Source organism: Antechinus flavipes, chromosome 2 (genome assembly GCF_016432865.1).
Source record: "Antechinus flavipes isolate AdamAnt ecotype Samford, QLD, Australia chromosome 2, AdamAnt_v2, whole genome shotgun sequence".
In the NCBI taxonomy this organism is placed as follows: Eukaryota; Metazoa; Chordata; class Mammalia; order Dasyuromorphia; family Dasyuridae; genus Antechinus; species Antechinus flavipes.
Window position 1 is genome coordinate 368,432,883 of NC_067399.1, and position 24,900 is coordinate 368,457,782.

The 24,900-nt window shown below is 36.7% G+C and overlaps 1 protein-coding gene across 1 annotated transcript; it reads left to right on the forward strand.

Moving 5' to 3' along the window:
* The first annotated feature begins 4,669 nt into the window (after positions 1 to 4,669).
* On the forward strand, positions 4,670 to 23,992 carry TMEM179 (transmembrane protein 179). The gene is made up of 4 exons (XM_051978271.1): positions 4,670 to 5,490; positions 12,634 to 12,771; positions 13,885 to 13,963; positions 17,748 to 23,992. The coding sequence occupies exons 1-4, from the start codon at positions 5,186 to 5,188 to the stop codon at positions 17,925 to 17,927; spliced, it is 702 nt and encodes a 233-aa protein (XP_051834231.1). The 5' UTR covers positions 4,670 to 5,185; the 3' UTR covers positions 17,928 to 23,992.
* The last annotated feature ends 908 nt before the right edge of the window (positions 23,993 to 24,900 follow it).

Consider the following 24,900-nt stretch of genomic DNA (forward strand, 5'->3'; position numbering starts at 1 on the left):
AAAATAATTTTGAAAAGCAAAATGTAATACAAATTCTGATTTCAGAGGACTGAAGATTAAGCACATTATATACTTCCTGTGAGAAAGAGGTGATGGACCTAAAATGTAGAATAAGACATACTTTTGGACATGTCTGATGTGGAAATTTGCTTTGTTGGACTATGCATCTTTGTTATGAAGGTTTTAAAAAATTGTTCAAGGAAAGTAGAAGGGAGAGAAAATAAATGCTTGTAAAAACAATTAATATTTTTAATTTTAAAGAGTAAAAGATTTTTTATTACTATAGCTTTTTATTTACAAGATATATGCATAGGTAATTTTTCAGCATTGATAGTTGCAAATCCTTTTGTTCCAACTTTTTCCCTCCTTCCCCCCACCCCTTCCCCCAGATGGCAGGTTGACCAATACATGTTAAAGTATAAGTTTTATATATATATATAATATATTGTGTATATGTCCAAACAGTTATTTTGCTGTATAAAAAGAGTTGGACTTTGAAACAGTATACAATTAGCCTGTGAAGGAAATAAAAAATGCAGGTGGACAAAAATAGAGGGATTGGGAATTCTATGTAGAGGTTCATAGTCATCTCCCAGAGTTCTTTCCCTGGGTATAGCTGGTTCAGTTCATTAAAATAAAAGATTTTAAATAAAAAATGAGAAGCCTTATCAGACTAAATGATTTTCAAGGTTTCTGCCACATATAATCCTAGTATCCAAAATTCCTTTAATCCTTTTGTTGTCCAAAAAGGCAGTGACCAAAAAGACATAATGAGATTTTAAAGCAGGAGTAGAAATTGTTTTATGCCAAGGGCCATTTATAACATCATTTGCAAGACATACAAAATTATCAGCTTCAGAACTCAAACAGTGGGAGGTTGTTGTACCTTGCTTTCAGCTCATCATTGCCTGCAGTTGCCTTGGTAAGGCCAAGCAAAATAGTTTCTTCTTTTTTTCTTAATAGTACTATATTTTCCTAAATACATGTAAAGATAGTTTTCAGCATTCATTTTTGGAAGACTTTGTGTTCCAAATTTTTCTCTTTCCTTTACCTCCATCTCTCTTTCCTTCACCATGCCCAAAATATCAAGCAATCTGATATGGCTTAAATACATGCAATCCTTTTAAACATGTTTTCATATTTCTCATGTTGTGCAGGAAGAATCAGACCAAAAAGGAAAAAAGCTTCAAGAAACAAAAATCAAATAAACACAAAAGGTGAAAATACTTTGCTTTGATCCACATTCAGTCTCAATAGTACTTGCTCTGAATGTGGATGGCATTTTCCATCCCAAGTCTATTGGAATTGACTTGAATCACTTGCATTGCTGAAAAGAGCCACATTCATTATAGCAATCATCACAATCTTGCTGTTACTGTGTATAATGTTCTGTTTCTGCTCACTTTACTCAGCATCAGTTTATATAAGTCTTTACAGTCTTTTCTGAAATCAGCCTGCTCATCATTTTTTAAAAATAGATCAATAATTCCATTACATTCACATACCATAACTTGTTCATTCATTCCCCATCTAATGGGCTTCTACTCAATTTTAAGTTCCTACAAAAAGGGAAGTTACAAACATTTTGGGGCATAGTCCTAAATTCTCTTCAGAATGTCTGAGTCAATTCACAATTCCACCAGAAATGCATTAGTGTCCCAGTTTTTTCATACCCCCTCCACCATTTATCATCATATTTTCCTGTCATCTTAACCAATTTGATAGGTGTGAGGTGGTATCTCAGAGGTTTCTTAATTTGCATTTCTCTAATCAAAAGTGATTTAGAGCATTTTTTATTACTAGAAATGGCTTTAATATCTTCATATGAAAATTGTCTGTTCATATCCTTTGATGATGTATCAACTGAGGAATGACTTGTATTCTTTTTTTTTCCTTCATTGACGGTTTTTTAAAATAACTTTTTATTGACAGAACCCATGCCAGAGTAATTTTTTACAGCATTATCCCTTGCACTCACTTCTGTTCCGATTTTTCCCCTTCCTCCCTCCACCCCTTCCCCCAGATGGCAAGCAATCCTTTACATGTTGAATAGATTACAGTATATCCTAGATACAATATATGTGTGCAGAACCGAACAGTTTTCTTGTTGCACAGGGAGAATTGGATTCAGAAGGTATAAATAACCCGGGAAGAAAAACAAAAATGCAAGCAGTTTATATTCATTTCCCTGTGTTCTTTCTTTGGGTGCTTCTGTCCATCCTTGATCAATTGAAACTGAATTAGCTCTTTTTATCGAAGAGATCCACTTCCATCAAAATACATCCTCAAACAGTATCGTTGTTGAGGTATGTAATGATCTCCTGGTTCTGCTCATTTCACTTAGCATCAGTTCATGTAAGTCTCGCCAGTCCTCTCTGTATTCATCCTGCTGGTCATTCCTTACAGAACAATAATATTCCATAACATTCATATACCACAATTTATTCAATGATTCTCCAATTGATGGGTATCCATTCATTTTCCAGCTTCTAGCCGTTACAAACAGGGCCGCCACAAACATTTTGGCACATACAGGTCCCTTTTCCTTCTTTAGTATCTCTTTGGGGTATAAACTCAGTAGAAACACTGCTGGATCAAAGGGTATGCACAGTTTGATAACTTTTTGAGCATAGTTCCAAATTGCTCTCCAGAATGGCTGGATGTGTTCACAATTCCACCAACAATGTATCAGTGTCCCTGTTTTCCCACATCCCCTTCAACATTCCGCATTATCTTTCCCTGTCATTCTAGCCAATCTGACAGGTGTGTAGTGGTATCTCAGAATTGTCTTAATTTGCATTTCTCTGATTAATAATGATTTGGAGCATGTTTTCATATGTCTATAAATAGTTTCAATTTCTTCATCTGAGAATTGTCTGTTCATATTCTTTGACCATTTATCAATTGGAGAATGGTTTGATTTCTTATAAATTAGAGTCAATTCTCTATATATTTTGGAAATGAGGCCTTTATCAGAACCTTTGACTGTAAGAATGTTTTCCCAGTTTATTGTTTCCCTTCTAATCGTGTCTGCATTTGTTTTGTTTGTACAAAAACTTTTCAATTTGATATAATCAAAATTTTCTATTTTGTGATCAATAGTGATCTCTAGTTCTTCTTTGGTCATAAATTCCTCCCTCTTCCACAGGTCTGAGAGGTAAACTATCCTATGGTCTTCCAATTTATTTATAATCTCATTCTTTATGCCTAGGTCATGAACCCATTTTGACCTTATCTTGGTGTACGGTGTTAAGTGTGGGTCAATGCCTAGTTTCTGCCATACTAATTTCCAATTTTCCCAGCAATTTTTGTCAAATAATGCATTCTTATCCCCAAAACTGGGGTCTTTGGGTTTGTCAAACACTATATTATTAAAGTTATTGACTGTTTTGTCCTTTGAACCTAGGACCTGTACACCAGACCTTCCTCACCCCTGTTTTAGAGGGTTCTTCTATTTAAGCATGGCTTTTCCTATATGCTTTCTTAGTTCCTTTTCAGCTCAGATAGTTTAGATTTCCTGAGTATTCTAAGAGTACGACTCTGTGATCTCTCCCATAATAAAACACTGATTCTGTGATTCATTCTTATAACTCTTTGTTATGTGTAACTCGTGATGCATGTGAAAATGGATTTACTGTTACATGTACTAGCTACTGTGATGGGAACATGAATCATATGTACATTTTCCAGTGCCAACAGCTAAATCTTATTAATCAAATGCATGCAAACATTAATTCATATTATCTATTAGACAATATAAACATTAACCCCACTAAGAACAAACCACTAACTAGATTTCCTAGGGTTTTCCAGTATGAAATGACAGTTCCTCTCTAACCAACTGGAAGCTATGTGTCTAAGCATGCATTTATAGACTGAAGAAGGAGAAATTTCAGGTGTGAAGTTAAGAATTAGTGGTGTTATGGAAGAGGCTGAAAAGGACGGAATGGAAATTACAGGAAAAGATGTTAGCTTTAACAAAGATAATTTTTGAAGCTAAAAGGAAGAAGAGAATGAATGAGCACACTGAGGTATAAAGAAATGGAAGATAAAAAACAGTCTTAATTTTTCATTAAAGTTTAAGGTATGGCCATTTGCTATTAGAAGAGAATAGGGGCTGAGTAGGAGGTTTGAGAAGAGAAAAGATTTAGAACAGCACTAAGGTTTGAAAGTTATCAAGGGGTTAAGTGGTGGAAGTACTAATTTTCAAAAGAATTAAAGATAGGTTAATATACAGTTAAGACTGGGTAAGAAACAAAGTGAGTTTAGAACAGGGTTGATTTATTGGGATGGGACTGAGTGGGATGAAGGCAAAGGACAGAAGAAAGGAATAAGGAGAATTGGGTGGACAGGAGACTGTGTTCATATTGAGAAAATTCAAAATTCTTAATCTTGGAGGTGTAATTTTTAGTTGATAGTGAGGTCTGAGATACTGTCGCCCTAGTGGATCTTTGAGGTAAAGTGGAGTTGGAGGTTATATTTTCATCCATTACCCCTCTTCCTTTCCCACAAGTCTAATTTACCAGAATCTAATGATGACAAACTGGATTAAGAATTTGAACATTTCATAATCCATAATCCCATTTCCTTAGACCCCTGACTTCCCACTTTCTCATTCTTCCATCACCAGGACCAAAGGATGTACTCCGCTCTAGGAGCTGTCCGGCGTCCTGAAAACGCCGCAATACAAACGAAATGCGCAAGCGCCTGTTGTCTGGTGGTAAGCCAGCCAGAAGGGACCTGGGGGAGGAGGCCGTGGCCTGGACAAGATCCCACTGCGCATCCTCCCCGGCTCCCCCACCCCTACATTGCAGTCCCAGCCCCAGATCCTGCACCAGCGGTGAGAACCTACCGCCCTCCACTGCGGATTTCCAGGTCTTCATTTGCCCATTGCCCCACCTCCTTCCTCTTTTTCCTCTGCATTCTTCTCTCTTCCTCCCTATCCTTCTCCACCTGCTCCTTCTGCATTTCCTTTTCTGTTTTCGCTTCTTCCTCTCCATCTTTATTCCTTTCCATTCCCCTTTCCTTCCTCTCTTCTCCTTTCCTTTCTTTTTCTCTTGCCGCTTAGAATTCTGACATCCTTTTCTTTTCTCTTTTTCTCCTTCATTTCCCCTTTTTCTTTTCTCTTCATCTCCCCTCCTCCATCTCTTCTATTCCTCCGGGGCTCCTGTGGCAAGGCCCGACCATGGGGAAAAACAAATTAGTCTTCGCTCAGGGCTCCTGCTACTTCCTTGCCTTCCTGTTCAGCTTCATCGTGGTGGTGCCATTGACTGAGAACTGCCATGACTTCCACGGCCGCTGCTTGCTCTTCACTGAGGGCATGTGGCTGAACACCAATCTGACCGTGCAGGAACACCAGCGCTTCACGGTGCAGGAGTGGGGCTCGCCCGCTGCCTGCCACTACTCTCTACTCGCTGCCCTGCTCTCCCTGTCTGTGGCCATTGGGTTAGCCTGGCGGTCGCTCTATCTCCTGTGCAAGGGATTCGACGAGTAAGTAGTGGCGGCCCCCACGCGGCCCCTGGCCCCAGTCTAACCTGCTTGGGGCTAGAACTATGTCCCTAGATCTCAGCTCTCTCCTCCACTCCCGTGCAAACAATCTCCCTCACCTAAAAAGAGTCCCCACCCAAATGTAAAAAGCCACCCTTTCCCGTATTTCTCCACTCAGCCCCCTGCAAACAGCCATTTCCCAACAGTTCGTTGGGGAAACATCCCTTTCCTGTGGAAACTGTCTCCATTTTTGTGCAAGAACCATCACTATGCAAACCTGCTGCTCATCATTATTGAACTTTGCTCCTCCCCTGTCCCTGCAAATAGAGATCCTCCTGTGCAAACACTATCCAGTATCCATTACCAAAATACCTGGTCCCTCTGTCCCCTACCCAGGCATGTTTCCTTCTTCCCAGAACAAATATTGCCAAGTCATCTCTCTCCACATTTAATTCTGGACTACAGGAGAACGTTCCCTTTAGCACCATGGACACTTCTCCCATATTATTGCTTGATGGAGAGATTGTGCAAAGTGAGAGAGGAAAGGGCCAGATTGAGGCCTGAGAAGATACAAAAACCTTTTTTTTCCATCTCACTCGTTCACAAACAAATTTCTTTCATTCTGGGTGGGAAAAATCAGTCTTTTAATTAGATAACTGGGGTTTGAATCAATGCACTATTAGCCATGTAAGTCACTTAATACCTTTGAAGCTCAGTTTCTCCATCTGCAAAATGGGAATTATATTGCTTACAACAGGCCACCACCACCATGGAGATAATATGAGGAAAACACTTAGTAAGATCTCATAATAATTAGATTTATAGGTTTGCAAAGTATTTTGCCTTTGTCTTATTTGAACATTACAACCACTCTGTGATTTAGGTGGGGATAATAATAGCACTATTATTATCCCCATTTTACACATAAGGAAAATGAGAGATAAAGTGACTTGCTTAGGATCACACAGCTAAGAATTATCTGAGGTAGGATTTAAACTCAAGTGTTTCCTGAGATAGTATTTGAACTTAGGTCTTTCTGCCTCCTAATACTCTGTCTACTGCACCACTTAGCTATCCTATCTGAACCATTATTCAGATATCTGGATATTTCAAACTCTCTTAGATGTTTAGATATTGTGTAATCCAAATATTTTGGTGTTGAATTTGTTTTTTAAAACTTTCCTTACATATTCCCTACATATTATGTTAGCTCTCAGGAATGGCATTCTTTCTATCCTCTTCCCTCCCCAAATCTATGAGGTTCTCTACCATCTAGAAAGATCTTTAGATCTGAGGAGATAACTTCTAGTGACATATGGAAGTTAGGGAAGCCCTACAAATTCCCTCCCCACCCCTGTTTTAAAGGGACTTATTCCTACAGGGTTTTCTTCAAAGATAAATTCTTTATCTTCAAGATAAACATAACTGAAAAAGACTATCTGTTACAGTATAGAGTGATTGCTGTCTGTGTTGTCATAGAAATGATTTATCCTAAAGATATGACTGTTCTTTGAAGTATGCTATTATTGATTTTAATAGAAAAGCATTATTAATTTAATAGAAAAGAAAATAATACTTCTTATTATACAATAAATTCTCTGAGAGAGGGAAATTGGGTAATTTTTCATCTTTGTATCCCTAGCTTTGATCAAAGGCCTTGAACATAGTAGGTGCATGATAAATTTTTATTAATTTTGAATAATGCATTTTCTGAGCATTTCCTAGCCTATGAGATCCTAATATTAATTGAAGATGAGACATACTTTAATATTTTAACAATTTAATGTATCCATAAACTTATCAACATAGATGCATGCAGAAGTTTATAATCCACCTATGTCTCACATCCTTTGTCATTCATGCCTTGGTTATCCAGTATATCTTACATAAAGGATCTACTCAATGGACTGGGAGCCTTCATTAATTGCATCTAACATTTTGTTGTTATCAGTACAGCATATGGGTTATCAATTTGCCATCTTTACCTTTTGCTATAAGATAGTACTACTTCTTTTTCTGATCATAATTTTCTGCATGAAATCTTTTTGGCTGCTTCTTGCTTTTAAATCATTGTTGGGAGTAAGTTAAGCTTACTTACATACACTATACTTTTCTTTGGGGTCATTGAATCACTTATAATTTTAAGTCTTTGAAGATGTTGCATTCTTTGATTTATAAATATACATATTGGAAGAATGTTGGTGTTAACACAATTTTTGAGTGAGGGAGCGGTTTGAGCAATTTTTCATGCAGTTCAAGTTACCCCCCTCCTTTTTTTTAAAATTCAGTTCTGGGACAAGTCCATTATTCACTTGAAGTCTGTGCACAAGATACATATATTGATGTCCTAACTCAACAAACTTCTTGCTCATCTAACTGGCATTTTTCATCCATTTGGTTTTTCCTGTATAGATTGCTAGGTCAATGATTTTCAAGTAGCCATGAATCTTAAAGAATTCTTGATGCAGTTTGTTAAAATATCATCCACAGATAGAAGCTTCCGGAAAATCATGTTATTTACCAAGACCCCCTTTTTTGGATTTCGCTTGGAGCATTTTATGAAAAAAGTAAATAGTTTTGGTAAAATATTGGTCTTCTTGTTCTATATTTCACTCGTTTTTGTAGGTAAATGATTACTGAATGAAGTTACAACTCTGTAGCTGCATCTTTCAAGGTATAATTTTTAACATAAGAATAAAAATCTCCTTTGGGAGAGGGATTTAAAGGATGCATTTTGCTTTATAAAGTCAAATATGTTTTTTGGAATCAGCAAATACAGTAAGATCTTGTATTTCCTCTGTTTTTTAATCATGTGAACATGTAATCTGCTACAGGAAATTACTTGGGGGGAACTCTGCCTGTTTATTCTCATATTTTCAATAATGCTAGTCTCAATGAATGTGTAAGTCATTTTAATAAAGATGTTATATAAATGGAAATGTGGTCAATATACAGGCTCATGTTTAGTACATAGAACATAGCTGATACTTGCTATTGATAATAACATGGTTTTACTTTTTGTCATGTTTATAGGATTAATCATTCTAGCACCTTCTATCAATATTAATAATATATTGATATAAGGTTTCTGATATGAGATCTCTTTCATTTCTTAGTTCTGACCTACTGCCAAAGGATTGTATTACCAAAAAAGGGTTTAAAAACTCTTGATCTAATCCAACATTATCATTTTCCAGAAGTAGAAACTGAGACTTAGAGATGATGGGACTTGATTAAGGTCACACAAGTAGTAGGCAACCAACATATGTCAGTATCAGAATTTGAATTCAGATAATCCCAAATCTGAGAGTGTTCATTATTGCCACACTTCCTCAAAACCAATAATGCTATTTATTATTAATAGAATAGCAAATCAAAATATTATTAATAATTCTAATGATTTATATTATTACAATTACAGTTTTCTTGATTATTATATGCATTGTCAATATTAGTAACATAACAATGTAGTAAATATTATTATTGTTGATATGTTATTACAATGATATCAGTGATGTTCATCAGTTATATTACTATCAAATATTATCAGTAGTATTTGTTATTTATATAATCATTAATGAAAGACTTTTTTGGGACATGGCTAATGTAGGAATTTGTTTTGCTTGATTTTTATATGTTTATAAGAAGTATTTGTTTTTCTTTCTTAATGTGTGTGTTGAGTGATGCAGAAGGGAAAGAAGATCAATTTTCATTGAAAAAAATAAATTTAATTAGTTTTGACAAAAATCATGCCAGAATTTTCATATCTTTTCCTTTTAAAAAAGTATTACTTCATATCAAAAGGAAGTATAAATAGTGAAGGGATGTAAATAATCTTGAACTTTATTCATCGATTCTATTCTATGTAACATTTTAATAGTGACTTGAATGATGACATAGATGACATTTAAAAATCAAATTTTCAAGTAAAGCAGAATTAGGAGGAATAATTTAAAGATCTTCATAGGTTGGAATAGATAAAATCTAATAAGATAAAATGTACTTATGCTTCAGGGGTCTGTGATTTAATTTGTGTATGTTGTAGTTCCTTAGGTGCAGATGAGGTATTTTTTCCTCAATAGTATTTTATTTTTCCAAATACATGTAAAGATAGTTTTCAACTTTCATTTTTGTACAACTTTGTGTTCCAATTTTTCCCTTCCTCCCCCTTCCTTGTATTTTCCTTTTTCAAGACAGCAAGGAATCTAAGTTAAACATTTGCAATTCTTTTAAACATGTTTCTATATTTGTCATATTGTGCAAGAAAAATCAGACCAAAAGGGGAAAATCCCATGAGAAAGAAAAAGCAAGCAAACAAAAAAGGTGAAAATATTTTGCTTTAATTCATATTCAGTTTCCATTGTTCTTTTTCCATCCCACATCTATTAGAATTGCCTTGAATCACTGCATTGCTAAGAAGAGCCAAATTCATCACGTAATCTTGCTGTTAATAATCTTGCTGTTACTGTGTTCAATGTTCTCCTAGTTCTGCTCACTTCACTCAGCATCAGTTCATGTCTTTCCAGGCTTTTCTGAAATCAGCCTGCTTATCATTTTTAATAGAACAAAAATATTCCATTACATTCATATATCAAAAATTATTCAGCCATTCCCTGACTGATGAGCATCTATTCAATTTCCAATTCCTTGCCATTACAAAAAGATCTGCCACAAACATTTTTGCACATGTGGGTTCTTTTCCTTCTCTTATGCAGATGAGATAGTAAGAACCATTGGGTTTCCTGAAATCTGTGGCTAAAAATAAAGCCTGGAAAACATATTTCAAGGAATGTTCTATGTCTTAAAGGAGGAAAAGAAACCCACATATGCAAAAATGTTTCTGGTAGCCCTTTTTTCAGTGACAAGAAACTGGAAACTGAGTGGATGCCCATCAGTTGGAGAATGGCTGATAAGTAATGGTATATGAATATTATAGAATATTATTGTTTGGTAAGAAACGATCAGCAGGGGCAGCTAGATGGCACAGTGAGTGGTTAGAGTACCAGCCCTGACATCAGGAAGACCTGAGTTCAAATCTTCCCTTAGATACTTAACACTTCTTGGCTGTGTGATCCTGGGCAAGTCACTTAACCCCAATTGCCTCAGAAAAAAAAAAAAGAAAGAAAGAAAGAAACAATCAGCAGAATGATTTCAGAGAGGCCTGGAGAGACTTACATGAACGGATGCTGAGTGAAATGAGCAGAACCAGGAAGTCACAATAAGATTATATGACGATCAATTCTGATGGACATGATTCTCTTCAATAATGAGACCAGTTCCAATGATCTTGTGATGAAGAGAGACATCTACACCCAGAGAGAGGACCGTGGGAACTGAGTGTGGTTCACAACATAGAATTTTCATTCTTTTTGTTGTTGTTTACTCATATTTTATTTTTTTTCTCATTGTATGCCTGTTTTCCATAACTCATCCAACACTAGCTATCTTCAGTTTTTGACATCTTTGTTAATTTGCTTGGTTTGAAATCAAACTCAGAGTTGCTTTATTTTGTATTTCCTGTTGTTTCTAGTAATGTTTTGAATAGTCTTTCTCACATGATAGTTAATAATAATTCTTCTTCTGAGAATTATTTATTCATATTCTTTAACCACTTATCCAATGGGGAAATGGCTTTTGGTCTTACTTGTTTATGTTTACAATACATTTTGTATGCCAGATTCTTGTCAGAGATTTAATGTGAAAATATTTTTTTCCTCCAACTGACCACTTTCCTTCTTATCTGGTTGCATTTTATGCATACATAAGCCTTTTAATTTTAAGTAATCAAAATGATCTATTTTCTTTTTGTGGTAACGTTTATCTTGTATTTTGTCAGGAATTCTATAAGTATCTGTAATAATCAGGTATTGATTATTAGAGTTTATTGCAGTGTATAATTTTAAAAATGTTTTTCTATATCTATTTTTTGAAATTAATTTATGATTTTTTTCTAGATAGAGTTCTTTCCTAAGGATTTTATGTTCTTGGACTCCTCAATAATCATGGTACAAATTATGATGTGGATTAATGTTGAAGAGGGCAGCTAAATGGCACAGTGGATTTGTTAGGAAGACTAACCTTCCTGAACTCAAATCAAACTGAAATCAAAAGACATTTACTAGCTGTGTGACCCTGGGCAAGTCACTTAACCTTGCTTGCCTCATGTTTCTCAGCTGCAAAATGAGTTGGAGAAGGAAATGGCAGTATCTTTGCCTAAGTATCTTTCCAAAATCTTTGCCAAGAAAGCCACAAATGGGATCACAAAGAGTTAGACACAAATGAAATGACTGAATAATGAAATGATGCTGAAGATGGATAGTATAAAAAGCATTAGATTTAAAATAAAGAATCCTTGAAAATAGTTTAAATAATTTATTTTGTTCCTTGTGGTAACATCTGCCCCACATTTAGTTAGAATCTTTTCCCATATCATAGTTGTGAAAGATTTCTGATTTGATTTCTTTTATTTTTTTTAATGGCTTGACTTATGACAGGTGCCATGAGCATTTTGAGCTTCTTGTACCATATAATTTATAAAATTTTGGTTTGATTCTAATTTCTTTCAAATTACTTTACTGTTTTCCCAGTAGGTCTTTTCAAATTCTTCTCTAAGGATTTGGTGTTCTTTTTCAGAGTTGGCCGGAGTACCTGATATATGAATGAGCATGGGCAAGTCATTTGCCTTTTAAAATCTTCTGTTTCCTTATTGTTAGCAATCAATCAATCAACATTTATTATGCAACTTCTTTGAGCCAGACATTGTGCCAAGCCTGAGAGTACAAAAGAATGTAAAATGTATTGTAAAAGAAGAACTTTGTAAACTTTAGAAAAATCATAGAATTGGGAATTTTTATATATATAGTTAAGATTTTCTTCCCTGAGATTATGAATTATACAGTCATATGTGATTCTTCATCAGACTTATCTGTTGTCGGTGACTTAATGTCCAACCTAGTCATTTACAAAGTATAAATGCTTCTAATTGAAGAAGAAATCAGACCTACTTGGCCTGAATTAAGCATCTATACGGTCTTCTGAGGAGAAGCTGCCAGGATGGACGGCAGTGAATTCTGGATTCCCATAGAGCTTGCAGATGCCATGAGTTGGCTGTTTCTGAGCTCTATCTTTTTGCTCTTTTTTCTCCAGGACCTGTCTTGAATCATTTGCAGCCTTGATGCTTAATATCTTCATCCTCTTTGTAGTCTTCATTGCCTGTACTATCATCAGTGTGGGATTTGACATGTGGTGTGATGCCATTACAGAGAAAGGCAGCTTGCCCAATAGGTATGTGCTTGTGTTCTGGTTTCCGTACTCTGGGGGAAAGGGGTGTCTGTGTGTGTGTGTGTGTGTGTGTGTGTGTGTGTGTGTGTGTATGAAAGGAAGTCAAGTTCAAGGCAGATTTATGTTCAAACAGATGGATGAATGCATGCCAAAAAGTTTACTAGTTGCTTACTCTATTCTGTGCATTGTGCTAAACTATAGAAATACAAATAAAAAAAGCAAGATAGCGTCTTTTCTTAAAGAGTTTATATTATAATTGGGAGAGACAAAATATAAAAGGAAGTTCAACAGCAACTGATGGAAAGGTCTAGAAGATTACAACGATGGGCAATGTACACAACAAAGTCCAGATGTTTTTAATTTCCAGATGGAGGCCAGATGCTAGAACTGAGTGACTGTGGGATGTAGGTATAGAACAGTTAATGAGTTGGAGGTTAATAAGGTATGGAGGATCTTCTGAGATAGTGGGAGGGCTAATGATAAAGGGCTAATGGTCTTCAATTTTATTAGAAGGAATTGACTCCCATCTCACCCATAATATGTGAGCAATCATATATCTTGGATTAAGGCAAAAGGACAGAACATCCTGTGGTGGTGGTGTTTATTTTTGCCCATGGACAATCTTGGATGGGTTCTGAGATATCTAAGGCTGGCAGACTGAATAAAGGAGAACTTTAAGGAGAGGAATAAGGCATCCTCTTGGGTGAGAACATTAGATCTACAGACAATTGACATGGGATTATCTGGGTAATTATTTCCTCATTTATAAAATGAAGTGGGAAAGGGATGTTGGGCTAGATGATGTTTCACCATAGTCAGATGTATGACTTCTTGGCTTCTTCCTAATTGAATTACAAAACATTTGTGGAGCAACTTCTGGTTGTCCTTTGAACTGGTAGTATCTGATTTCTTCCAGGTCTTGGAAGGAAACCACATCAGGTTTGTTGAAAGAAATAGTGTAAAAGCCCAGAATTTGTTTTCTTCTTTCCCTTTACATTAGTTTCTTCTCAGCGTTTTCCTCCACTGAAGGAGAACATTTGAAGTGGGACTACTCCCTTGGGGGGCAGAAGGATATTTTGGAAATAACTTTCTGTTCCAATATTTTTGTCACTTTAGCTGTGAAGAGTTTCAGAATATGGACTTGGATTTGAACCCTGAAAACTCAGCCTTCTATGACCAGTTTTCTCTTGCCCAGGTAGGAGTGATCGCAAGATTGGGTGAAATGCTGTTAGTTGTAAAAAAGGGTCATTCAAAGATGAGGGGGAATCCAGCTGACCTTGATCCTTTGACTCATTCCACAAACCTAGAAGGAATTTAGAACTATTTCTGCCTGAGAAGGAACCTTCTTTACAATCTCTCTTATATATGAATATTCATGCTTGACTTTACTAGACTAAATCCAGTTGTGGAGAGACCATAGGGAAGGGGACAAACATTTATGAAGGCTCTACTATGTTCTAGATACTGTACTACTTTACTTAATTAAAAAAAATTTACTATTATCTTATTTGACCCTCACAACCACTCTGGGAATTAGGTGCTGTTATTGTCCTCATTTTATAATTGAGGAAACTGATGCAGACAGATGGCAAGTGGTATGCTCAGGGTCACATATCTAGTAAATGCCTGAAGTGGATTTGAACTAAGTTCTTCCTGAGTCAGATTCAGAACTCTATCTATTGTATCACTTAGCTGGGATCATGGATCATATATCTAGGACTAGAAGGGACCCTAGGGTTATTTAGTTCAATCCCACTATTTTGCATGTAAGAAAGCAGAGCCCAGAGAAGTCACTGTTTCCTGACAATCCATTCCACTTTTTAGACAGCTTTTATTAAATTCTTTCTTGTAGTAACTCAGTATCTCCCTACATATAATTTTCTCCCATTACTCTTAATAGTGTCCCTAAGGCTGAGCAGAGCAATTTAGAGCCTTCCTCTGTTAGATAGCCCTTCACACTTTAACAGGCTAGTAACTAGCATTAAGAATTAGGGAGAGACTAGTGACTTTGGAGTAAGAGAACCTGATTCACATCCTGCCTGCCTCTCTGATGCTTGCTCCCTTTTGTGATTTTAGGCAAGTCATGACCTTTCCGAAGCTCAATTTCTTCATCTATGAAATGAGAAATTTGGATTAGACAGCCTCTGAAATCTTTTCTAACTTGATTTTGTAATCCTAATGGAATGAGCATTGACCCTGAAGTCAGAAGGTCCTGAGGCTGAGACCAGAGTCTCCTGATGTTGCCTTGATATGTTCCTTGATCAGAAGTGGATGACAATCTTTATTACTGATCTTACAAAATTTTAAAGAGAAATTCAGTTTTTTTAGTCCTGCCCTACTATTCATGACCTCATTTAGGGTTTTCTTGGTAAAGATTTTGGAGTGGTTTGGCATTTCCTTCTCCAGCTCATTTTACAGATGAGGAAATTGAGGCAAATTGAGTTAAATAACTTGGTCAGGATCACATACTAGCAAATGTTTGAGGTTGGATTTGAATTCAGATCTTTCTGTTTCTATACCAGCATTCAATACATTTTTCAGAAGGAAAGTGATTTGCAAATCTCAAGCCCAGAAGGTTTAAATAACTTGCAAAGGTTATACTAATGGTGAGTGGGTTTTGGGAGCTGAATGAGACCATAGGAATTTATCATCTAATCCAGCCTTTTCATTTCGCCTATCAGGAAACTAAAGTCCAGATAGTTCTGGACTGGATTTATCCATAGTCATGTGGGTAATACAATGATAGAGCTGGGATTAGAATTCAATTCTTCTGACTCCTGATCCAGTGTCCTTTTCTCTACCCCCCTTTCCCACATTTCATTTGGATATATACTTTTTATCCTATTAAAATGTCTTTTTGTCCTTATTCTTTGTAAGATTTTTAGTAAGAATAACTATCATTTATGCTTGATCAAAGGTTTTTTTCTTTACTGATACAATCATGTAGTTATTTCAATGATAGAGGAAATACTTTTTAAAAGAATGTGATAGAAATAACAATTTTATGTAAAAACAAACTTTTTCCATTAAGCAAAAAAAAAAAATGAACCTTAAAGAAATTTTTATGCATATGGTGTCCAAAATACACCAATTCAAACATGGCAGGCTCTTGGTCAGACTTTTCCATCTTGAAGCTCATTAAATTGTTTCTTCTTAATTAATTGCTTTCTTGAATGTCTGAAAAACAAGAGATGTAAGTCATTCAAGGCACTGGAGGATGATTAGCTTTCTATATCCCTTAGTGCTGAAGCTAAGTCACCTAAATCACTAGGCAGATTGTTGTTAATAGAGAATTTAAGACTGGAAGTCAGACTGTTTTGGTCTTGGCTTTGCTGCTCATTTTCTGTGTGACACTGAGCAAGTTGATTGCCCTCTAAGTCTGTTTCTACTTCAGTAAAATGATGGAATTGTCGGATTATCCTTTCTCAAGAGGGGGAAGAGTGTTGAGGGTACCAAAGACCACAGTGTTCCAAGGGAGTCACAAATTGTGTTTTGGCATCAGAGGAAGTTCAGATACTTCTAGTTTTAATTATGCTAAGCATTTTCTAATTTCCCCTGGATTTGGAAACAAGAGACACATCCTTCCAAGGAATATAAGAGGGAAAATCTGAAGGCTGAACCCATTAGTTTTTTTGATTTTGGCTGAGGGTAAGAGAAATGTCAGGCATTGAGCTAAGTGTTGGGAAGATAAAAAAGGGCAAAAGATAAGTTCTTGCCTTCAAAAAAACTCACAATCTAATGGAGTAGTGGTTTGGGCTGAGGAAAGGGCTTTTGTTAAAAGACCCCCTTTGCCCCTGAAGGTGAGATATGACAAGGGGACATCAAAGCTGAGAGAGTACCCCTCCTTTCTGGGATCTCAGACCCTTCAGTTGAAACTGGGCTAGATTTTTCTGGGGCTCAGAGAGGTACAGATTGAAGCAGCCATGTGTTTTATTTGATTCATATTGGTTGCTAAATTGGATAATAATAATAATAAACTGGTAATAATAGACAACATCAATCTGCCATGGGATGAATTGGAAAAATCCTTATTCAGGAAACCTGGAGTTATTTCCTGGCTCTGTCATATACTAGCTATGTGAGATTGGGTGATTCGACCACTCTGGGACTCTGCTTTCTCATGTGTAAAATGGGGATAATCAACCTATTCAACCTACCTCACTGAGTAATACTTTATAAATCTTAAGTCACAATAGAAATAGAGTTATTTATTATTGTCATTTATTGAATTTATTATCATCATTTATTGAATCATTCTTTTTACTTTTCAAAATGCTTTCCCATTCATTTGCTCACCTATTCCTCATAAACACCCCATGAGGTAAGCAGGGCAGGGATTACTGGCTTCATTTTTCAATGGGAAAACTGGAGGATGGAGATGTTACTGACCTGGGCCCACTTCCTCCATGAAGTTCTCCCTGACTATCATGACCTTCAGGGTCATCACCCTCCCTGAATTCCTACTTGGCTGAAACTTGGAACTTGGTGCCTGATCATCTTTTGTTTATTGCTCTCTCAGATCATCAAACTAGAATTTTAGAACAGATTTCAGAGAGCATCTAGATCAACACCTATTTGATAATCCTTGATAAGTGGTTATTGAATTCAATTCAACTTTAATAAACACCTACTATGGACACTTTGTTAGTCTCTGGGAATACAGACAAAAAAGAAACAGTCCCTGCCCTCAGGGAGCTTAAATCCTATCATCATGCAGTTGCTGTTTGAGCATTAGTACAATTGGAGATTTGCTCAGGGGAGAGAGACTCTGTTTTTCTCTTGCTCATGCCAGAGGCCCAGGAACATTGTAAGGTACCAAATCAATAGATGAAGTGATCACCCAACTGCCTACCTTCCTTTCCCTCTTTATTGAGCACTCTTCCCAACATTTGGAACTATTGGCTGCCCCCCTACCTCCAGGGCATGATGCATTCCCTTATACCTCCCTCAGACCCTTGCACTCTATCCTTCTGTCCTAGTTTGGTCTCTGGGCTGCCTGGCTGGCTTGGCTGGGCATCACGATCTTGGCCTTCCTGAAGGTTTACCACAACTACCGGCAGGAGGACCTGCTGGAGAACCTCATCCACGAGAAGGAGCTGCTCCTGGGCCGAACCTCGTCGAGGACCTTTTTTCAAGATGAGAAGAGCGGCATGATCTAATACCAGAGCTATCCTCCTTTCCTCCCGCACCCTGCAAAATCTCCCCTTGAACCCATTTGTGCCCTAGGGGCTCTGGCCTGGCCTTTCCTGTAGTGCTTGCTGAAGCAAAGTTATTGCTATTTTGGAATGAAATTAGGTCTGGTTTAAAGTCATCTAATCCTGTATCCACCTGAAAGGTTTGTGGGCTGTCCCAGGTAGCCTTGAGAGACTGTTCCATATCCTCCTCATTCCTACTCTCATTTCCTTCCCTTTACCCAGCTACGCTGTCATGTTTTCTGGCTCTGGCAATACCAATTTGGCTCAGTGTTTTAATTACATGATGGATTTGGCAGATAAAGTGGCAATAGTGGCTAAATTTTGCTCACTTAACTGGCTGATGTTGAAATTTGAATGGCCTTTTAAGAAAGGGTATGAAGTGAATTTATGAGCAAGAGTGTAAGAGGCATATTTAATAATTTTTAAAGTACTTAAGGAAATCAGTTTCGTTTCATATATTTCCTTTCACATCAACAGGACCAATATAGTTAATGTTGCTAAGGTGATTTCTGCTTGGAAAACTTTTTGGTTTTCAATATCCAGTAGATATCCAGTAAATTTAAATAAATTTGTCATAGTTTTTTGTCCTTGAGAATAACAATCACCTCTCAAAATTACTTTAAATTTGAACTTCAATCCCATAGACATTTAATAATTACCTGCTCTGTGAAAAATGGGCAGCATAGCATTGAATTCAATCAGAAGCCCAAAGACTTGAATTGAAAACATGCCTCTGACAATAATTAGTCATGTGACCCAGGGCAAGCCATTTATAATCATAGGCAACAGGTTACAAGTTTTCTACCAAGTTATGGATGCACTCTGTGATTGTGGTGGTAGTGGTAAATCACAGATCCTCAAGGAATATGTAAGACATGATTCTAGGTGTTGGGGATACAAAGATAGACATAGATCCTGTTTTCAAGTAGTTTCTAATCTTTTTTGCAAGTTTATTCATTCAAAAATATTTCTTGAGTACCTATTAAGGGGTAGGTCTGAATTAGTAAAATTGGATTCTAATTATTAACTATTTGGTCTAATTATCTAATGTAAAGCTTACCTTATTTGGTGTTTAAAATTGCTTTGTAATATCCAAGTGCACTCAAGTCATTTTTGCTGCAACTATCCACCCAACATCCCAAGGGCAATTTTCACTACAAAATATAAGTTGTTCCAGAGGCAGCATGGTATGGTAGATAGAATATTAGCTTTGAAATCATAAAGACCTGTTTTCAGATCCTAACCTAAATGCTTAAAAGCTGTGTGACACTGGAAAAGTCACTTAACCCCTCTGGTTCTTAATTTCCTTATTGGTGAAATGTGGGGTCTGGACTTGTGGACCTCTAAGATCCTTTGTAGTTCCAAACCCATGATCCTCTGAACCATGGGGAGCATCTCATGTTTCAATAGATGAATATCTACTCCCTATCTCACTACCCTCTGTGAGCATTACTTAACTAACCCAGTAATCAGATCCACTTAGAAAATGAATTCTTTAGGGTTGACATCTCCAGTTCATGAATGTAGGTCTTTCCTCAGACTCAGTTAGAAGGAATTGTTGAGGCTATTTGATAATAACAGACTACTCATGTTGGAGTCAGGAGATCTGAGTTTCAATCTGTTCCTAATCTGACTGTGATTTGGGCAAAACATCCTTCTCAGCCTCAATTTTCTCCTTTATAAAATTAAGGAGCTCATCTCTAAGGTCTCTTCTAACACTAAATCTTTTTTGTTATTTTAAATTATTTTATTAAAAATCAATTAGTATATTGAGAAAGTGCTTGTAATTGATATCAAGGAGCTTGATTTTATAGCCTGGCATACCAAGGTAATCTGCTACCTATATAATATATTTGATAATTTGCAAGTAAAAAATGCTAGAAAAAACCCAAGACATTTCAAAAATACAGGAAGCAATCCAGTCTGTTTAAAAAAACCAATTCCATTTATTCAAGTGAAGATAGTCCAGTCAACAGTTGTATACCAGCACTAAATCTTATATACCTAATTAACTGAGTTAGGATCAAAGCATCTATCTTGCCATCTATCAGCAGGATGGTGTTTCCATTTTTTTTTTAATTAAAAAAGTCTTTTAAAAAGAATTTTTAAGTTTTTTTAAAGTTTAAAGTCATTCTTTTGTATAGAAATCAGTATTTTCTCCATCTCAGGGTTTTACATGGTCCCTGGGGAATTGAGGCTGAACTGAGAATGAATCTAGACCCCAACCCCTCCCCAGTCTTATCGTCATCAATGTCCCCTTTTCCTTTCGTTGCTTCCTTTAATTTCCCAGGATTGCTGCTTCAATCCTCCAAGTATAAACATCTGGTTTATGGTCATCATGGAGGCCCAGCATCCCTGTGTTTGGCACCATGCAGGCAAAACATCTGGATGTATGGCAGGCATTTCAGTTAATGTTCAGATGCTTTGGTATTTCCTAGCCAGGAGGAGATTCCTGGTGGATATCACAGTAATCTTGTCTTCGGGTTATCAAGTTTTCTCTTCTTTGACTAAATTAGGAATTCAGGAAATTTCCTGATTGGGTGAGTGATTATACCTTTCTGTACAAGGCAAGTTCCTTATTGTTTGTGAGCCTCAGTTTTCTCATACATAAAATGTACTTTTAGGAACCTTCTCATTCTGAATCCTAGAAACCTTTGGCTTTGTATCCACCAGAGTGTTGAAATCCTATAGCAGCAGGTCCTGTAGACCCTCACCCTAGAGCAGGACTCATCTTGGATGGGATATAATAGAAAATAACAGTGGGGCAGTATTATCTCTGATTCAAATGAGAGCTACTGGAACAGTGAGGGAGCCATGTTCTTGTGAGGACATTATTGCTTTGATGCTTCAGGCGTTTTCATTTTCAAAAGCTTTCAAGCTCCTGGAAAACTCTAAAACGTTACATAGGCAGGGAAGTTTTGATCCTACATATTTTTTAGGAGTATTGAAATGATTAGAACAGCATCAATAGCAGCAATTAATCCACCTTCCATGGCACTTTAAAGTTTGCAAAGTGCTTTCTGCCCAAGATTCCTACGAGGGTGGGTTCTAAAGACTGTAGTCTCTTGTCTCTTCCTTAGAGTTTAGGAAGCAGACTTAGAGAGGGATAATGCCTTGCCCCAAATCACAGAACCAATTAAAAAACCTATCATTAAGCACTCAGATCTCATCTGGCACACTGTGTTTAATTTTAGGTACCACAGTGTAGAAAGGAGATTAATAATGTGGTTTGGAAAATAGAACATAGACTTGTATTTAGGATAGACCAGTTCAAATCTGGCTATGTGACTCTGGGCAAGTCATTTAACTTTTGTCTGCTTCAGTTTCCTCCTCTGTAATTTGGATGATAATAGCATTATCTATCCCTCTGGGTTGTTGTGTGGATCAAATGAGAGTATTTGTAAAACATTTTGCAAACCTTGAAGTGTCATTTAAATACTATTGTCATTATTATTATTACTAATGATCCTGCCAGGAAAGACAGCCAGAATGGTGAAGGCTTTTTTTGTCCAGGCCAGCTGAAGAAACTAGGAATATTTAGCATGGAAAAGAGAAGACTCAGTGATATGACATGTGAAAGACAAGATTACTGAGGAAACAAAATTTTATTCTTCTGAGCATATTGATTTTTTAAGCTATGCACGCCAATTGCCTAGCAAACTAGGATCAGATCTCCTCAGATTAGGCTTGGACCTGAAGATGGGGGAAATAGACTTTTATACATTAAAAAATTATTCAAGTAAGACTAGTTAATTAAAAGGAAACAATACAACATTAGGGAATGATTTCTAATTGGATAAAAGATTAGAAAGTTTCAAAGTTAGTAGGGAGACAGTGAACAGGTACAATTTCCTGAATTCAGAAAAAAGAGGTATCCTACTCTTCCCAAATACTTGTAAGCAATCAAAAGGAACATGAAAACAATAACTGATTGGTCATCATGGGGACAAATTAAATGGATTTTATATTCAAAAGGGAATCAAAAAAGGGAGATCAGAAATCATGGAGCCCAAGTTCTATTTTATAATTGAAGAAACTGAGACCTAGAAGGTCATACATTATTTGAATGCTGGGCTTCCAAACTCCAAATCTAATGCCTAATATATTCTATTGCCTTATTTGACATCGATTTAGCTATTTTGTGGTATGCAAGTACTCTGAGCTGTTTATAGACATGACCCTGACATACTGTTATTAGATGCTGAATGTGTTTTTTTGACCAAAAATGCTCTCTTCTATCCGGGAGGCAGCTATATAGTACAGTAGAAAGAATCCTGGATTTGGAGGAAGATGGCCCAAGTTTAAACTCAAACTCTATCACAGCCAACCTGCTGTGGGATTCAGTCAAGTCATTTAAATTCTCTGAACCTCAGTGTCTCCATTTGTTAAATAAGAACACTGATACTTGCCTTGCCTAACAGAGTTGTTAAATGAAATGGTTCTTAACCTTTCCAGGCCTTCCTTTCCTGTAAGATGTCTGTAAAAATATTTGTATGTGAGGGAAATAGATAAGATGACAACGAAAATCCCTCTTAACCCTAAATTTTGGATCTAAAATCATTGCACCACATCAATTGGAAGGAAAGCTTGCATGAGAGTGAGGGAAGTTTACATTGTGAATTTTTGCTGAATGACATTAAGCTCCATTTATAAAATACCAGATTTAGATTGTGAAGAGATCATAGAGATCATCTACTCTAATCCTTTTTTCCAAAATATGAAACTATGACTTATATGGAGTTTCACAGGTAGAAAATAGCCATAATGGGATGTTATTAATTTCCCTGTTAAGAATGGTTTTATTTTTTTTTGGCTGAGGCAATTGGGGTTAAGTGACTTGCCCAGGATCACACATCTAAAAACTGTTAAGTGTCTGACATCAGATTTGAACTCAGGTCCTCCTGAATTCAGAGCTATCCACTGCACCACCTAGCTGCCCCAAGAATGATCTCTTTTTCAAAGAAGAATGCCTCCAGAGGTGAGGCATTTTTGTTACAAAAAAGGAAAATGAATCCCAAATCTCAAAGATCAGGTTAATGAAAGAGAGAGATGATGAGAAAGTTCCTATCCTTGTTCAAAAAGCATGGAGTTGAGATGAGACCTGGGTAATTCCAAGATTATGATCCAAAAGAGTCTTCTCAATGGACCAAACAGAAATACTGATCTGGAATCTATTTGCCCCTTTCTTTTTTTTTTTTCCCTTCATTTGTTACTTATTGAGTGATGTTCCTAGAACTTTAGACCTGGGGGGGACTATAAAGCCCAGCTTTCTCACTTTACAGAGAGAGAGAAAGAGAAAAAGAGAAAGAGAGAGAGCAAGAAAGAGAGAGAGAGATGAAAGAATGAATTTAAGCTCACATAGCTACTTTGATTTCAATACAGGTCTTCTGACTTCAAATCCATTTTATTCAATTTTTAAAATTAAATATCATTTGAATAAATGTTGTTAAAAAAAAAAAAAAAACAATTTCACCTCTAAGTGCTTGCTTAGACTAAGCCAGCATGCTATAATAGTTACATAGCTCACTTTGGATTCAGGGAAAGCTAGGTTAAATTCTGTCTTGAACATATGCTTGATGTGTGATTCCAGGGCAGTTCCTTAAAGCCCAGCTTCTTCACTAAGGATATTAGTAGCAGAGCAGGTACTGAGTTGCCTGAGTAAAGAAAGTTCCTTATGTGGAGTCCTGGACATCAAGGAATTGATAGATTCCTCTCCTTTATTAGTTTCCCTTATGTAAAGTTGGGGTTCCAGATATGAATAGCCTGAGTTCTAAGGACAGATTTCCAGTGTGAGCTGTTTGTTCACCCTCTGTTTTGCTGCCTCCTAGATGGACAGTTGCATCTGTTGCTGATCCCCTGATGTTTTCTTCCTGCTGCTTGTATGAAGTGGAATTTTCCTCAGTTAAGGGTGACTCTTTGGCCATCCTTGACCAGCAACATGGCTTCCTTTTCTTTCTACTTATCTCTATTCAATGTATCTAAGACTTGTTTCTGCAGCCTCTCTCAATAAAGTTGTTTTTAGCATGGTATCCGGTGTGCTTTTGTGCCATATGTGCGCCATCTTTCCTTCTTGTATCACTTGGCATTTCTTATTTGGGTCAGGTGGCTCAGAACTCTGCCACTGAAGAAAGTGTGACTTTCTAAGAGCCATTGGAGAGACTGAGGTAGAACTGGGCCTCTCAGAGCATCATGATGACCAGTGCAACTCATCCCTGTTGTTGTTCTATGGAAGAGGACCATGACATCAAGGAGGTAATGTCATGACATGCAGGTGAACTGGATGTAAGTGAGGGTTAATTGCCTTGACATGAGAAAGAATGCACTGGGGTAAAATCCCATGTCTCAAGATTGATAGTTTCATTTATCTCAAATCACAGAAACTTAGAGGAGGGAGGGTTAGAAATGAGGAATTTATAGAAGGCATCTAATCCAAAGTTCTTATTGTACTTACTGATAAAGAAACTGAGACTCAGAAAGATATTGGGACAGTTTGGCATAGCAGAAAGAGTAGTAAGTCTGGACAGTAAGAAGACAGGGCTTAAATCCTAGCTCCACCTCTTAAGAACTCGTGGGACAATGTACAAATCGCTTCCATTGCCTATGCCTCAATATTTTTACCAAAAAATTGTAAAACAAGAGAGTTACACCATAACAATTCCCAAAGGCTTTTCCAGCTCTGATTTTCTCATTTCAATGTCTCTTTCAACTCTAATACTTCATCTTCTATGTTCAAAAAGCTCTGACCATCTTTTCTAGTCCATATCCCCAAATACATGCAAAGATAGTTTCTAACATCCACCTTTGCAAAACCTTGTATTTCAAAATTTTCTCCTTTTCTCCCTCCTTAAGACAGCAAACAATCTGATATAGATTAAATATGTGCAATTCTTCTAAACATATTTTCATATTCTTTATGCTGCACAAGAAAAATCAGATC

What these genes read in the sequence shown, in the direction of transcription:
- TMEM179 (XM_051978271.1), top strand. Translation starts at nt 5,186, where the DNA reads ATGGGGAAAAACAAATTAGTCTTCGCTCAGGGCTCCTGCTACTTCCTT. An exon ending in CTGTGCAAGGGATTCGACGA is followed by an intron (nt 5,491 to 12,633) that starts GTAAGTAGTGGC and finishes TTTTTTCTCCAG; the next exon opens with GACCTGTCTTGAATCATTTG. An exon ending in AAAGGCAGCTTGCCCAATAG is followed by an intron (nt 12,772 to 13,884) that starts GTATGTGCTTGT and finishes TTGTCACTTTAG; the next exon opens with CTGTGAAGAGTTTCAGAATA.